Raw genomic sequence first — 17,674 nt, forward strand, 5'->3', positions numbered from 1 at the left:
CCTTCTGACCACTGCTTCCATGCAGTTGAATTTAGTCGAAGAAAAAACAAAAACCAAAAAAACACAGACACAAAAAGTGATGCTCGTGGATGTCATAACTGACAGAAATTTTAAAAATGTTGAAACTGAAAAACTTATATTTCTGTTTAAATATGACCATCTCTGGGCAAATAGGAGCTCAATAAATACTAGTTGATTGTTCACCTAAGACTTTTGCTACGACAATTTAAATAATAAATTTAGACTGTATATATTCAATGAAATGTTTTAATAAGACATTCATATTCTTTTTTACATTTTAAATAACCAGTTTGCTTATGGTCTTTTAACCTGTAGTGAAGCAAAGTCACCAAGCCAGTTCTCAGAGACTGTATACCAATGTGCATACAGAGAAAAACCCACAAGGTAGCAATATCTATGCAAGCACACTGAATAGTAAAATCAGGCAAATATGGACTATACTGAATGGGGACTTTGGATTTAGTTGAGGTGTATCTAAACACAGGATTCGTTTTGTGTTTTGCATTTCGAGCACCTGAAAACAACAAAAGCAAAACATAGGCCTGAAGTGCTTGGCATTTTATATTTTGAAGGCAGTGCTACTTTTTTCAACATAATTGCAGGATGTTGACTTCTGGATGAAATCTTCAGTCAACATGTTTCTATTCCTATATGAAAGTTCTTGCTCCCTTGAACAGATAAATATGAAAGGTTGGGGTGAACCAGTAGCGTTGGTTACACATGTTGTGTTTATGCCCGAAGTGGAAAAGTTGCTGTAGAACTTCCATTGCTTTCAACAGATCCCTTCTCCTTAGATCCTGCATAGGCACCAATAAATGATCCATCTTCATTGAATAGAGCATGATCTCCCTCTCCGTATTCGACTAAGCTGTCAGCACTTTCAGTAGGCTGCATATCCCTATTAAGGGACCGAAGGCTTCCTTTGAGAGGTTTTTCATCACTGTCACTGGAAAACAAACAAACAAAAAATAGTTCAATAAAATCTAATATTCACATTTGTGTAAAGAAACACATTCATAAGTGCTAAAAGGTTTTATAATGTTCAGGACATTCATAATAGCATTGAAGACAGATACTAAAGCCCACATGATACTACCACACATGTTTACCAAGTTTGCAAAGTCTGTAAACACATGTTTACAAAGTCATAAGCAATTTCCACCAAACAATCTTTCATTATTCACAACACTTCTGCTTCTCTTTCAAATTGACAGCTGAGCTTCTGTAGGACATGTGGGATTCAACCTGTTGATGTCCATAGTGGCTGCTATGGTCTAAATATCTGTGTCCTCCCAAGCTTCCTATGTTAAAACCTGATAACGGATGTGAGAGAGTTAGAGGTGGAGTCTTTGGGAAGTGATTAGGCCAAAAGGGTGGAGCCCTAGTGAATGATATTAGTGCCCTTAGAGAAGAGGCCCCAGAGAGCTGCCCTACCCCTTCCACGATGTGAGGACACAAAGAGAAGGCGCCATCTGTCACCCAGAAAGTGAGCCTTCACCAGACATGGAAAATGCTGGCACTTTGCTCTTAGGCTTCCCAGAACCCAGAACTGTGAGAAATAAGTTTCTGTTCTTTTATAAGCAACTCAGTTTATGGTATTTTGTTATAGTAGCCCCTAATGGACTCAGACAGAGAACAAATGCAATTTCCTTTGCTTTCATGAACTTTTGGAGTGCCTGGCTTCTAAGTCTTGATCTACTGTTTTTACTTCTGATCCTTTTCATTCTCTTATATCCTTCCAAAAGTTCTTTTAAAAATCAATCATATTCTGTTTTTCAAACCAAATAACTTTCTTTAATATAGTTAACAGTTCAAGCTTGTTACATTTTAAGATAGAAAGAAATGGCTGATATTTTAATAACATAAATAAGTATACTATATTTATGGTAGGTGTTTTATTCATGAACAGAAGCAAATCCATTAGTAAAATGCTTATCAAATGGTATGATCTTCAGATTTTGGATCAAGATTTTTTAAAATACCAATTAGTATTACATTATTAAGCTATACACCATATAAAATGATTTTATCAAATTTTATCAATGAAGCATTTGGAAAAAACATAATTTAGATGTATATATCATTTTATAATTTGTGGTATTGGTCAGTGTTATTCAATAAGTACGTCACGTTTCTAGGAATAAAACAGGATGACACTTCTCTGCCTACTCTATGTTATATGCCACCATGGAATTTTCTTCAGTTTAAAAAAAAAGTGAGCAAAGGTGACATGTGTCTCTTCCAAGTGGAAGATTAAAAGCCAGTGCTCAGTTTGTTACATTCTGTTTTCCCTGCTGTGGCGACCCTGGGTCCTCATCCACCAGCCGGTGCTCCTAAGTGACTAATATGAAAAGGGCAATCTCTGTGGGATACATAACTTGAGAAAGAACATGCTTTTGGAGTTGTTTTGACAGCAGCATAACACATGCTCCCCTGACTGATACGATAATTGGCTCTCGAATTAGGATATTGCAGTTATAAAAACAAATCAAGAAAAAAGATGAGGCATTGGCTGAGGAATCAGGAAACAAAGAGCAAAGAAAAATAACAAAAGGGACGATTATCGGAAGCTAGAAGGATGAGGACTTATGTTATGTAAGGGTACCTCTTATAAAATTGCCTCCTGGGATAATGTGGAAAGTAGACAATTATCCTGATAAATGTGTAGTTTGGGGGAAAGAGATTGGAAAACACATCAACTACTATAAAGGGATGTCATAGGAAATAATGCACGGGAAGATGTTAGCTATCTTTATAAAGAAGCAGCAGGGTGTGGGGAAATGGGTTTTTAGACAAGGCATTGCAAGGCATTGTTTTTGTTTTCTTGCCTGTAAAACTGAGCTAATACGGTCTTTCAAAAGTAGTTTTTTGTTTGTTTGTTTGTGTGTGTTTTTTTTTTTTTTAAATTGAGATGGAGTCTCACTGTGTTGCCCAGGCTGGAATGCAGTGGCACAGTTTCGGCTCACTGCAACCTCTGCCTCCTGAGTTCAAGCAATTCTCCTGCCTCAACTTCTGAAAAGTTGTTGCAGGTCCTCAATGATCATTGCCTCATGGAATCTGTACCTTGTATAATCTTTTTCCTTTGAGTTGTGGGCTAAACTTATTGACTTGCTCCTATAGAATACAACAGAAGTGATGGGAAGTCACTTCCAATGTCAGGTTACAAAATGACTGTGGCTTCCAACTTGGGTGCTCTGTCTTGCTCCCTGGCTCACACATTCCGAAGGAAGCCAGCTGCCATGTTGTGAATGGCCCCATGGAAATATCCATGTGATATGGAGTTAGGAATGACTTCTGGCCTGTGAAGAACTGAAGCCCTTAGTTCAACAGTCTGTATGGAACTATAACCTGCCAACAGCACCATGAGTGGCCTAGGAATGGCTTGTGCTCTGGCTGAAGCTTTAGATGAAACCATAGCCCTGGTCAAAACCTTCCTGCAACCTCATGAGAGGTCCTGAGCCTGAAGCACCCATCTAAGCCATGTCTGGATTCCTGAAGACATAGAAATAATAAATGTTTATTGTTTTAAGCTGTTAAGTATTGGTGGTTGTTGTTATGAGGCAGCTGCTCACTAACAACAGTAATGAACACAATTTGCAAAGTTCCAAAATTCTTTCTTTCTTTTTCTTTTTCTCTCTTTCTTTCTCTTTATTGTTCTTTATTCTGGAAAGAATTTGAAGTCATTTATTAAGAAATATAAAAATGTAAAAAGGGTATTGACTAAGTAGAATACAGAAAAATAAGTATAGCACAAAGTGGAGGTACAGGTAAGCTCAAATGTCTAACAATGAGCTAATGAAAACGCTCCACATCCCTGTCTAGAGTGGTGAATCCAGAGATGAGAGAATGAGGATCAACCAGATTTCTTCTTTGATATAAACTCTGGTTTCCCATGTGCTAAAATTGATATAAATCTGGAACTTACAATATGTCTATTGGCTGAAATATACAGGGTACCTGAAAAAAAATGATGCCATTCCAACCAAAAAGAGCTAAGAAGTTAAGAGAGTAGTAGAAAGGGGAAGATGGAGAGAGATAACAGGAGAAAGAGACAATTTAACACGTCTCCAAAAGATTCCTACCTAGCTCAGAGACCTTGCCCGACACGCTCTCACTCATTTTGTCATCCTCTGTCCAGTGGTTAACAGTAACACAATCCTTTTTATCCTTTAAGGCTTAGCTTATCTCTTATGGATGATCCTTTTTCCAAAATCCTACCTGGGCAGAAATAGTTGCTCTCTTTTGTGCTCTTTTATTCTATTTAATTCATTACAGTCATTTGCATATATAAGATATTTTTCTCTGCTGATTAGGTTTATCTAGACGACAGGGTTTGTAACTTACTTACCTTGGCAGGTGCAACACTGTAGGTATACAGATATATGAGTGTGGATGCAAACTGTATCCAACCTGAGTTCAAAATGGCCATGCTAAAGATGTTTTAGCTACCCCAAATAGATATTCAACCTAAATAAGAATAGTGTCTTTGTGTTAGGCACACAGCTTCAAGAAAAGTATCCTAACCGATACTTCTGCTTGGACTGTAATTCTTTATACACCCTCACCACACAGACAGAAATTTGGTTGCTAGCACTTACGTAGGCCTATTTGTACAAAGTATTCTTTATAGGGTCATTACATTATAGTTCTGTAAACTTTTTGTTAAGAATAAACACCTTTTTGTTCATTTGAGCTTTCAACATGATGAATACATGTTTTGATACATTTTAAAACAGAACCTCAAGTTTACCTGTATTCACCAAAGGTTTCATCTTTTACTGACTGAATTTCTGGGTCTGGATGCAAGTCTTCCTTTTCTTTAACTAAAAAAGAGAAAAAAGGTGGGGAAACTAATACAGTGACTGTTTAAAATACATTTTTACCAGTGCTGTGGAATCGTGAATAGTCAATAAGAACAGCATTGCTCAAATGTTTTGATACCAGTGAGGCAATAATTTTTTCTGGCTATACCTGTAGCCCATCTGTTACTTCTTCGTTTAAATAAAAAAGAGAGGGGATTTTGGGAAGTTCTACTTTTTTTGTCATCACACCTGCAGCATGCTGCATATTTTCACGTGACTACTCAATATTATGTGAACAAGAAGTCTTATTGGAAAAGCCCAACTTAATTTGATTTCTCAGTGAAGACCAAATTACTAAATATTTATTTTACTATCTGGACCTTTTGAAGATGTCATAGGCACCTATTATATCTGTGTCATTAAATTAAATTGAATTTTAAAAGTCAATCAAGGCTGGATGTGGTGGCTTATGCCTGTAATCCCAGCACTTTGGGAGGCCAAGACGGGAAGAACACTTGATATCAGGAGTTTGAAACCAGCCTGGACAACAAAGCAAGACCCTGTCTCTATTAAAAACATGGAAATTAGCCAGGTGTGGTAGTGTGCACCTGTGGTCTCAGCTACATGATGGGCTGAGGTGGGAGGATCACTTGAACCTGGGAGGCAGAGGTTGCAGAGAGCTGAGATAGTGCCACTGCACTCCAGCCTGGGCGACGGAACAAGATCATGTCTCAAAAAAAAAAAAAAAAAAGGTCATTCATTTGGTTGTTATGCATCACTCTTACTCAAAATTGTTGCAACAATCGGAATATTCAGGTCTCCACTGACATTTTACTTTTTTTGTTTTGTTTTGTTTCAAGACAAAGTCTCACTCTGTCACCCAGGCTGGAGTGCAGTGGCATGATCTCTGCTCACTGCAACCTCTGCCTCCCGGGTTCAAGGGATTCTCATGCCTCAGCCTCCTGAGTAGCTAGGATTACAGGCAGCCGCCACCACGCCCAGCTAATTTTTGTATTAGTGGAATATAAGACCAAAAGCTCTTATTCCCTTTACTTAAAAAAAAAAAAAAACAAAAAACAAAAAACAAACAAACAAAAAAAACCCTCAAATACAAATTGTTCTTTATGGAACTTTTTATGACTACATGCAGAGACCTAATAGATTCTCTTAGCTACTCTGCAATATGAAATGCTGATTTTTTTTTTTTTTCTTTTCAGGGCATGATTTGAAGAAACATCTTTAGAATCTGGATGGCACACAATTCACAAATGATTATTTGTTGGGGATAAGGAGAATGCTGTAACTCTTTAACGTTTCCCATTAATTACTCAGAGTATTTATTAGTCATTGTGAACCTAATTCATAATCATTCAGTCTTCAGAGAAAAAGGGAAATGCATAACTCCATAAATTATGCATGTCATTTTACAAAAACCTAGAAATTATGCTCTCAATGTTTCTATGTAGATGATGGGTTCCCACTAAATATTTGCTAGATAAATCCTAAGCCAATAATGAACTTCTCATAAATCTGAACATCATGAAACAAATAGCAGTGTAATCTAAATCTTTGTCACCATATAAAAGCATCATGAATACTAAGCAATACTAGTAATAACCATCATCTTGATACAATATGTATATCTGAAAAAGACAAAACAAATTCGGAAGTTGAATGAAATTAAAGGCAAACATCATATTACCAACTATGATGGTTTTCATGGATACCTTATGTATCATTAATTCATGAGGCAGTGTATCTAATACATGCCACGGTAATAAGAAACGCATTCCTAATAATGATTAACACCAACAAAGTTGGCCAGTGGAGCCAGTAATATTAGAATGCATTAGTGCAAAAAACATGAGTCGTGTATGTCATGTAGAGAGAGAGGTGTGCTATAGATGGGTCACTTAAAACACTAAAGCATGTATATGACTTAGTAATATGTCTCTCAATGGCTCTGATCTTTCACAGATAGACAATAGAAGTTTGGAAGTGTTATCAACCTTGTTAGAGCTCTTTCTTTCTTTCTTTCTTTCTTTCTTTCTTTCTTTCTTTCTTTCTTTCTTTCTTTCTTTCTTTCTTTCTTTCTTTTTCTCTCTCTCTCTCTTTCTTTCTTTCTTTCTTTTTTTTTTTTTGGAGATGGAGTTTTTGCTTTTATCTCCCAGGCTGCAGTAGTACAGTGGTGCGATCTCGGCTCACTGCCACTTCCACCTCCCGGGTTCAAGTGATTCTCCTGCCTCAGCCTCTTGAGTAGCTGGGATTACAGGCAGCCACCACCGTGCTCGGCTCATTTTTGTATTTTTAGTAAGAAACGGGGTTTCATCATGTTGGCCAGGATAGTCTTGATCTCCTGACCTCCTGATCCGCCCACCTTGGCCTCCCAAAGTGCTAGGATTACAGGCATGAGCCACCACACCCGGCAGTTAGAGCCCATTTTAAGTGCTAAAAACTAGAACCAAGTAACTATCTGGAAATAATACTCTAGACCATACATGTTTTTTTTTTTGGGGTTAATTTAGCAATATGTTTTTCCTCTCAGTGCATTGTACATCTAATTTGCTAAAATAAATTTGACTTGAATGTGTATTTTTTTTAAAAAAAGATGTCACTGAAGAATGCTTCCCAGAAAATGCTATTTAATAAGTTGAAAATCACATTAAAAAACAATTTTACCTGAGTACTTTCCACCTCTGTTTCTCTTCACAAAGCAAACAGTTAACAATACTAGTGTGAGAAGAGCAATTGCACACATCAGTCCAATAAACCAGCCTTGAGTGGAGATGTCATCATACAAACCAGCATATTCTGTTGTAGAAAGAGAAGTCACAACATTGTACACTAGAAACAGTCTTGTATTCTGTAAAATTGGGGAAAATTAGACATCATTTTTAAGCATACCAAAGAGTATCAATTTTTTTAATGACTCCAGAAGGAATGCAATGTGAAGGACATGTTAATGGGAGAATACTGATAAATCTTTCCTTCTTTATTTAAAAAGGGACTTCTTTGAGTTGTATTTGATTCTGAGGATGAAAAACCAAAGAAGGATAGTTAAGGCAGAAGTTAAACTCAGAAGCAGCAAGGAGCAAGCAAAAGCGCAAGCTGCCTTGGTTAGAAGCAGATGACCATGGAGCCTGGTGGTTTTGTTTTGTTTTGTTTTGCTTTTTCTTTTAGTTTGTGTTATTAACATGTGTTAATTAGCAGGAGATATTTTTAGGCAACAACTCTAGTAAAAACAAAATAAAGGATAGGTTGGACTACTGTGAAACATTTTTCATTTTGATAATTTAAAATATGTCTAAAATTGAAATTATTTTCAGAACTAATATACTCAGTGTTTTTATGTTTAATATAGGACATATGCAACACTAAATATTCTACAGGACACAGATTGACTCAGACTTTCCCAAATATAATCTCATTTCTCACCTCTCCCTCTTGTCTCAATTACATCTTGAAAAATGCTATCGTTATCACCCCAATTCTTAGTCATTAGGCGAACTATATGTTCAGCTCCCGGCTCAAATACCTCTATTGGGTGAGTCTTTTGAGTAAGATTTACTCCTTCTGATATCTTCCCGATACCTTTACCTAAGAAATGTACACAGTTAAATCATGTGAATTGTAGTCATGGAAAAACAGGACATAAAAAGTAAAAAAATATATATTGTTATTCGAAGTGAATAAGAAAGTCACTTATACCATATTGTCTCAGTTTTTGAATTACAGGAGATCAAGAAAATCAACATTTCAACTTCCTTTTTTAATATAATGAAATTGAGTAAATGAAATGAACTCAATACATGGCCGTTTAAGATGAAATGGTACTGTAAATCTGCCTGGTCTCATGAATGGTTCAAAACCGCAGACTTAAAAAAATTATACAATATGATTTTGTGCAACTTGGATTTTCACAAACCTAATGGGAAACTGAGTATGGCCTTTTGACTTACAATTGACAACATATAACCTTATAATCATAACTAACTATATATTGCTTTTTTTTTTTTTGCCTTGGTCTTCTCCATAAATACTGATGAAATAGCATTACAATATGGTCATATATTAAATATTTGAAATTTGTAGAAGCCCAAAGTGCGTGAAGTGCAGGCTTGTAGGTACATACCAATGGAATGGTTTTACTGACATTTTGAAAGTGGTTGTGGGAAGTTAATACTTTTCAAAAAATATTAATATGTCAATATGTTAATAGTAGAATCTCATAGTAGAAGATAAAATGAATCAAGTTTAACAAAAATATGTTAACTTCTTATCTTACCACCAAATATCTTAAATATTTTTGCATGTGATCCATAGTTTTGCTGGGAATCAACTCAATATAATAAATATAATCCAGAAAATGTTAGCAGTGTTATAAAATATGTTTCTTAGTGAGACTACAATGGGTTATGAAACTCTATTTAAAGTGGGTATATGTTACAGATCAATATTTCATTATGCATTTTCATTATAGAAAAAAATTAATTATATAGTTACTAAATAACAAAAAGGTTTTATTAAAAATTATGCCATGAGAGAAATAAGGCCAATTATATGAGCAAAGCCTTCAAGATTAAGCATCATTGAAACACAGTGCAATTAATTTTGACCTTGAAAAACAGAGATATTAGTAAAACGTTAAGTAGTGGAAGCTTTTGAAAAACAGAGTAAGCAAGTGATTTATTCAAACCACTAATGACACAAAAATAATATTTCTGATTAGCTCCATCTTTTCCACTCTTAGATTATGGAATATGATTTATTTGAAAATCAGAGTGACAACCTGAAAACAGAGAAAAATGCTTGTCAATCAAATCCTATTTTTTGAACAAGTGCCAAATGACCTTGAAATGAGCTACATAGGCAGAGCGAGAAGAAAGATGCACAGTAGTAGGTTCCAATTTGCACAAGTGATCATTTTTAGAGTGCTGAGTGATAACAAGATGCATCTTCTCAGTGGAAATATACATTTTTTTCAAAGATTATGTTGAACTCTAGTAGAAAAAGAGATTGTAATTTTTTTCCCTGTACATATAGCAAGACATGCCTATAGAAGAGAAATCAGTGTCAACTAGGCAAGGGGGGCACTTAGCTGGAATACTGAAAATGCAGATTCCTGAAAAAGAGCACAAACACGCTAGTAAGAAACATTTTTAAATTCCTGACACATAAGACAGTGAAGAAATGTTCTTTTAAGATACGCAGCAAATTAGTTACATTTTTAGTTTGAAGAAAAGATGCCACATCAGTTGTAAAATCACATGAACAGCACTTTCATCCTCCAAAAACAATTTCTCAAGCATGAATGCAACCAAGCCCAAATTTTCCAACATATGTACTAGAATGTGTAATACTTGTAAGGCAATTCTGTGAATATTTTTTCTTATATGCTTCACATTGGCAAGAATGGGATCAGTATTTCACAAGCACATTATGGTCTTGGTTATATCAAAATAGCAACCAACTCCATGCCTTAAATTCTGTTTTTAAAAATATGGAAGTTGCATGTTTGGAGTACTACCATTCTGACTTATCTTCTTTGTATTGGACACTTGACGTCAGTTTCAATGCTTCAGAAATAAGAATCTTTTAGTTATTGCGAAGTTTTCAATCCCCATCTTTAAATCTAACTTTTATGAGCAGGTAAAGTCAGTGAAATGAGTTTTTCATTTCACTTGGTGTTCAATTCATCCTTGGGAATACTTTGTGAGTTTTAGGGAAGTAATTATTTGAATTATACACTTTTCCCGCATAAAGGGGTTTTAAATGTTTAAGGAATCCAAGAAAAACATAAGCTTGTTATTAGTCAGATATAGCAGGCACAATAAGATGTAAAAACAAACCAATAATAAAGGTCAGAGCATAACCATTCACACACAAACACGGTGATTTACAGTCATTCACAAGTTTGAATATATTTTAATATGCATCTTCAATAAATAATAGGCAGTTGAATTTTCTTTACTGTGTTTCCCCTTCGTGAAGTTTCTTTCATTGATTCTACCATTTTTCTAATCTACAATTTGGAAAAGCATCCAGAACACAGTCTGACACACATTTGTCATTACTACTTTTAATGGAAGGGCCACAACTACTTTTGCACCAACCTTAATACACGGTAAATACACAACTCTACTTCCCTTTCTGCCATCTTCTACCTCCTTCCTTTCTTTCTCCAATATCCTTCCACTCCTGAACAGCCTAAGCCCTACCTAAATCTCTCTTTGTTTAACTTAGCGTGTACATCAGTTTCTCTGATCTGATTTATCTGCGAAGGTCCTATTGCTATTATAGAAAGCTTAGCAAGAACCTTGCTAAAATCATAACTGGAGATGCAGTTTTGGAAGGGAAATGGTTAAAGGTGGAAAAAAATAGAAAAGTGTAATTGAATTAGGACAACTGTGTTACAAGTGAAACCATAGATTTATAAGCCATTTCCCAGCCAGTTGCTTGGCATCAATCATCAGACAGTAAAACAAAATTGACATATGAATCAATGTATATAGAGTGAAGGCATGAAAGTGAGATGTATTAGATCTGTAATGTCTACCAAAGCAAGAGCCAAATATTTTTCTGTATGGACACATTTCTAAAACAAAAATATACCTTTACTAACCTTTTGAATAGCTTTGTGACCTTATGTCCCGCTACTTTAATTAAGTAAAATTATAGTTCCTGACCTTGTATACACTAAGCTATAATTTGATTAGTATTGCGCAGAAATCCATAAATTGAGTCAATGTGAACTTTCCAAACAAGATTAATAAATTCTGCCTCTATGTCAGTGGAAAACAGAAGGTCAGACAGAGTGGGATCACAATCATTTCTAATTTACAATGACTAGCATGGTGCTTTCCTTTCAGCGCAGCTGTTTAAAAAGATGCAGCCTCTTTTTAAAGCCTCTGTTAAAAAGAGAAGCCTCGTGTACTTACTCCCTTCTCCTAAGGTAGAGCTTTCCTCCGTGATCGGTTTTCCACAGCCCCGTGAAGTGCAAGCCCTCAAGTAGAATTTGTACTTGGTAGTTGCATTCAGGTTTGAGAGGTGCCAGCTGGGCTTTGATGGAGTTGTAATGTTAATATCATTTAATTCTCCAATCTCGTAGGTGTCATTTACTAAAAAATAAACATGAACAACAGCTCAAATGTATTTAACCATTCAAGTTGCATTCTTCATTATTTTCATTTCTCCTTATGCTTGTGGTATGTAAAGATACATTAATGATTCATAACCATCAACTCATTTAATCCTATGAGGTACGTACAACTACTATGACTATATCATACATGACAAAACTGAGGTCTCGCAAGAATAAGTGCTTTGCTCTGATCTTGAGTCTGTAAATTTGCAAACTGGAATTTGAATCCAAACCATGGCCTTTTGAACCCAGAGAAACATCTTTAATCCCTGTGCTATATTGGAGCCAACTGCTCCGGCTTCATAATACCTGTTAATAATAATGAATTTTCCCCATTGCTATATTTTCATTGTATCTTTGAATTAAGTACTTATAATTTCCTTTTGGAAGAATAATTCAAGATGATAATTTATTTGTGTCTTCTATGGTTTCTAGTTTAACATACGGCACCAAATAGCTACTCAATATACTTAGAATCAATAAATGCAAGAATATATTAAATATTTAAGAATATCTACTGTGTACTAAGTACTATGCAAAGTGCTAATTGTAAAAAACTGAATCACATAGCTTCTTTCAAAGAATTGGAACCCAGCAAAGACATGAGATTTGTGTACCCAGCAAAGACATGAGATTGGTGTAAGAGCGTGGAGTATTATAAGATTACTGTAACAATAATCCAAGAGATAAAATACATCCAAGATAGTGCAGCTGTTAGTGGCAAGAAAGAACATAGAATAAATCCTCTTGACTCTCAGTCCAAGATGCCATAGATGTTTAAAAAATGCATTCATTATTGACATAAAAATGCCTTCCTTGGTCCATAAAATGCAATTCAAATCAATTAAAAGAAAAAACAAACTAGGCATCCAAACATTGGAAAGAAGGATGTGAAATCATCACTCTTTTAGATTTTTTGAAAACATAATTGTGAATGACCACAAAGTCAACTGAAAAACTACTACAATCATATAAGAATTCAGGAGAGCATACATAGAGCTCTCATACATATAAATTGCAACAATTTAGACTATCTAAGAGCAATAAGAAAAAGGTAAACTACCTAAAATGTCTGGATCATTTAATATTGAGAGCAAAATAATTATATATTATTTTAAAATCCACATATCAAGCAGTTCAGTAATCATTACAATTGTTAATATTTCAACTTCTATATTCTAAGAACTTGTTTTTAAATAAACTTAAATGTTACATACAGATCAATATGAAGGTTGGAATTTAATTAGTTGAGTTTCTTATTGTTAGGATAAGGAGAAGGTATATATTTACCAAACAAATTGACATTTAAAAGAATCTTCAACTATTTCTTCAATTCTTACACCTTTTTTGAAAACCAGTTCATGTAATAATATAAGGTTAAGAGCTCAACATGTAGAATTGGACTGATCTTGCTTTGCATTCTTAACACTTATTTTACTGCTTAACTCTGTGTGAGTATACTCTCTATATCTCAATCCCCTCATTCATAAAATTGTGATAGTACATATCTAATAGATTTCTTATTTTAATGAAACAATGCAAAGAGATACACTTAGTACTGATCCTGCTACACACTCAAAAGTGCTAAAATCTACTTCTGTTGGGGTTAGGCCTGTATGTATTTAAACATATATGCTAATTTCAGCAGAAACCATCAGAAGCTAAAGCAAATATGTGACCTGGGAAGTCTTGAGTTGATGTGAAAGTAGCACAACAGGGCTATGATCAAGCTGACTTGTAAGCAGTGTGTGCTGGGTTTCTGTATTTCTGGTGTTTTGAGAATTGATGTCTTGAGAGTCCAAAATTTTCATGATGGGATGTTGCTAAAATTTTCTATAATGTCAATCCCCTAAGTTCCATTTTGAGATGATGCTTAGACTCGAGGACTGTTCAAGATGGGAGGCGCTACTATTAAAAATGACCTGATTTCATTTGAACACATTCACATTACTCTAGTTGCACAGCAGCATGTGGGCAGAGCCCATTCTGAGCAATGATCCAAAGACAATTATTTAGTCCTCTCAATATCATCTCCATGAAACAGCAAGCAACCCATAGAGAATTTGATAAACACAAGTATATTTAAGGTTGAATATGGGAGCATATATCTGAGACAGAAGAGGTAGTGTGCTTTGAATCTCCATCACATCACTCAATAACTCTTTTGCATGTTTCCTACTTCTCCAAACATCTTATATATAAACATTAAATGCATGTTTTGTGTACTCATCAGCACACTGATTTTTTCCTAAAACAGGTAAGCAAACCTTTCAGCAAAGGGCCAGATGGTAAACATTTAGCCTTTGTAGGCCATGTAGTCTCTGTTGAGGTGCTAACTTTGCCACTCCAGGGAGAAAGCAGCTGTAGACATACATAAATAAGTGGACATGGCCATGTCGTCATAAAACTTTATTCCTAAAAACAGGCAGCAGGCTGAATTTGGCATGCAAGCCAGTTTACAAGCCCCTGGGCTACACGGAAGAATGGCAGCTTACAAACCATGGCCTTAAGTGATCATTAGACTCCCAACATAGCAAACAGAATACTCAATCAAAAAGTGGAATTTAACAAGTTAACTCCAATTCAAATTTCTACTTACTTATCTGATATTGCAAAAGATAGCCAGTTAAGTTTCCATTTAATTTCTTAGGTAGTCCCCAGGATAAAGTGGCAGTGTCTTTATCAACTTTGATGACCTTGAGAAAAGTTGGCTGTTCAGGTACTAGGAAACACAAGACCAAAAATAAACTCACATAAATTAGTAAAATTCAAAAAAGCCCTATTATATTATAAATTTTATAGAAATTGACAAGCTCACTCATCTGAAGTAAATATTAATCAACTACTAATAAAGAAGAATGTTTATTTTATTTATTTATTTATTTATTTATTTTGAGACGGAGTCTCGCTCTGTGGCCTGATCTCTGCTCATTGAAACCTCTGCCTCCCAGGTTCAAGTGATTCTCCTGCCTCAGCCTCCCAAGTAGCTGGGACTACAGGCGTGCACTACCACATCTGGCTAATTTTGTATTTTTAGTAGAGACAGGATTTCAATATGTTGGCCAAGCTGGTTTGGAACTCCTAACTTCGAGTTATCCATCTGCCTTGGCCTCTCAAAGTGCTGGAATTTACGGGCATGAGCCACCACGCCCGGCCATAATGAAGAACGTTTAATATGGCCATGGATCACCTCCATTTTTGACATGACTCTCCATCGTTATCCTCTCACCTCCTTCTGGTGTTTGAAATATATAAGGCTCACTTTCAGGACCAGCTCCTTTAGAGTTATAGGCTAAAACTGTTAAGTGAAATTCACTGAAGGCATCTAAGGAAGGAACCATTCCAGAGTTTCTTTGTCCTGAAAATTTTAGAACATTCACTTCTTTGGGATGTGTTCTTCCATCCAACAGACTTTTTGTTTTCCACCAGTTTATCTGCAATGAAAACAAAGATTTTTAATATATCCATCGTGGTGGCAGATTCTCTTTGGCTTCTTCTGAAATCAGTTCTTATTTATTCTCAGATACCAATTCAACAACAAGAAGAAAAACCATGATAAAAACCTGATAGCCTTTCAGACGTCCATGTACTCTGTCCTTTGGAATTGTTGACCAGGTAACTTTAACTAATGTACTGTTTATAACGTCCACCCCATGGATCACTGGAGCTGTATCAGGATCTGTTAATCATATAAGATTGATTAGTTTTCAATAACCTGCACATGTGATTATTAGGACCCTTTTCAAAAATTTTCATAATGTTTCTTCTGGAGAAAGCACTTTTATGAAATTCATTCCAAATGGAACCAAAAGAGTTTCTCATGACAGATAAGTTTATCAGTCCAAATAGATTTCCCAAAGAAGAGGACAGCCTGTATCACACTGAGAAACAAAGCCCTCCAGATAGATACAATGTGGGCAAATAAAACCAGAAACTATTCTGTGGGCATCTTGGTTTTGGAAGCAAGTAAATTAAACTAGTAATATAAATAAAATTGGTTAGGAATCTTGTTAATCAAATATTAATAACAGTCAACATTTGAGCATATGCTATACGTCAGGCACTGCTCTAAGGGCCTTACCTCAATTGGTTCATACAACCCTATGAAGAGGATATTACCATCTCTATTCTATAGGAGTTCTTACTACGGAGGAATAAGCTAAATACAGAGCAGTCAAGACTAATACTATCTTAATTCACATGTGTTATGTGTTTTTTGTGCTTTTATTTGGGTAGAATTTAGACAGCAGGTGAGTAATGAGTTGGCTATTTCTCATTCTCAACCTTCTTCTACTTTTGGATCAAATTATTCTTTTAGATGCTGGAAAGGCAATGAGAATAACCCCTAATATTATTCAAAACATTAGCAATACAGAATGCAGTGTTTTTTCTCCTTCCAATAACCTATTTGCAACAGTTACTGTGGCATCAGAATGTGTGTGTGAGTATAATTCTATATATAAATCTGGGTGTATATCTCATCAGTATTAGGAAAGCTCCAGACATGCCACTGAAGCCCAGGGCATGACAGCAAGTGGCTGTTAGAGGATCCTTGACAAGTAAGGGCAAATATACTTGAAAATCTTATGACAGTTATGCGGCTTAAATGATTGCAGTGATAACTCCTGGTCTTCGATTTAAAATGTAGGAAGAGCTTTATAGGAAACTGAATAAAATGGAAATTTTCAACATACTTCTTGGTACTGTATACTGATCAACTGTCCTCCAGTCAATCCTAAGATAGAAATCATGTGTTATGTTTCTTTTTATCTCCTGTGGCTAATACAACCTCTTTGCATGCACTAGTTGTTCACAAATATTTGTTGACAGAAGTACAATATATTTGAGAGCAACAGTTATTGACGTGCTTAGCAGTTTGAGTGCATCACTTACAGTCTTCTCCAGAATAGAGAGTCACTGACTGAGGGGCAGGCCCAGATCCTAGTTGATTGATAGCCTGGACTTTGACATCATAAGGGGCGTAGACAGCAGGTGTCATCACCCGCAATGTGTGGTTTGTGACTGTTTCTTCTTCCCACTCCACTGGGGCTCCCTGTGGCTTCCAGGTCACTCTGTACTCTAGGCCTGGTCCGTTCTGCTCCATGGATTTCAAAGGCTAAAACAGAAGGTGAGACTCATTCAGTCTGATCACAGATGTGTCGACTCAGAGATGGTGGTGAACCACCGTAAGTGGTATAAGGAACAATGCAATGGAAGGATCATTTGTTGAGAGATCTTAAATCCCCCTTCTTGGTTTAGAGACAGTTGTGAAAAAGTTTTGTCATCATATGAGCTTAAGTATGAAAATTAATCCCTTACCTCCCAAGTAATGAGCAGCCTACACATCAGATGCCTGGATTATGTCCTTATGGTAAAGTCTAAGTTTTCACACATGAAGGAAGTTACAAAGAAATGCTACAAAGTGTTTTAGCTTTTTGCTTATGCTTTCCACTACATTCCACCTTTTCATTTGCAAAAAACAGACTGAAATAAAAAATAATATGTCCACGAATTATTTGGTTGTAAATGGGATTCTCCCATGGCTTTTTGAAGAAAACTCTTTTTTGTACTTGGTTCTCTCCTTCTTCATTTTTCTTCCATAAGAAGAGACAGATTATGTATATATTTTTGGAGACTATGCATGTTTATACTTTAATACAAAGAAGCAGTAGCTCCTCTTTCTAATAATTTCCCAGCTCCTTGACCATTC

At 35.6% G+C, this 17,674-nt stretch overlaps 1 protein-coding gene across 5 annotated transcripts in view; it reads right to left on the reverse strand.

Annotated features, from left to right (window-relative positions):
• Positions 1 to 249: 249 nt before the first annotated feature.
• The window catches only part of CHL1 (cell adhesion molecule L1 like), a 209,140-nt gene continuing 191,715 nt past the window's right edge, over positions 250 to 17,674 (reverse strand). For 4 of the 5 annotated variants that reach the window (XM_007985014.3, XM_007985011.3, XM_007985012.3 and 1 more), the window contains 9 exons: positions 16,858 to 17,080; positions 15,528 to 15,643; positions 15,194 to 15,398; positions 14,564 to 14,686; positions 11,762 to 11,941; positions 8,259 to 8,420; positions 7,503 to 7,634; positions 4,772 to 4,844; positions 250 to 967 (listed from right to left, as the gene is read on the reverse strand). In XM_007985014.3, the coding sequence (XP_007983205.2) occupies positions 751 to 967; positions 4,772 to 4,844; positions 7,503 to 7,634; positions 8,259 to 8,420; positions 11,762 to 11,941; positions 14,564 to 14,686; positions 15,194 to 15,398; positions 15,528 to 15,643; positions 16,858 to 17,080 (1,431 nt within the window). In that variant the 3' untranslated portion in view covers positions 250 to 750. The remainder of the gene's footprint in view (positions 968 to 4,771; positions 4,845 to 7,502; positions 7,635 to 8,258; positions 8,421 to 11,761; positions 11,942 to 14,563; positions 14,687 to 15,193; positions 15,399 to 15,527; positions 15,644 to 16,857; positions 17,081 to 17,674) is intronic. The other variant, XM_038003643.2, reaches the window with a different exon arrangement.

The sequence above is a fragment of the Chlorocebus sabaeus genome, chromosome 22 (genome assembly GCF_047675955.1).
Source record: "Chlorocebus sabaeus isolate Y175 chromosome 22, mChlSab1.0.hap1, whole genome shotgun sequence".
In the NCBI taxonomy this organism is placed as follows: domain Eukaryota; kingdom Metazoa; phylum Chordata; class Mammalia; order Primates; family Cercopithecidae; genus Chlorocebus; species Chlorocebus sabaeus.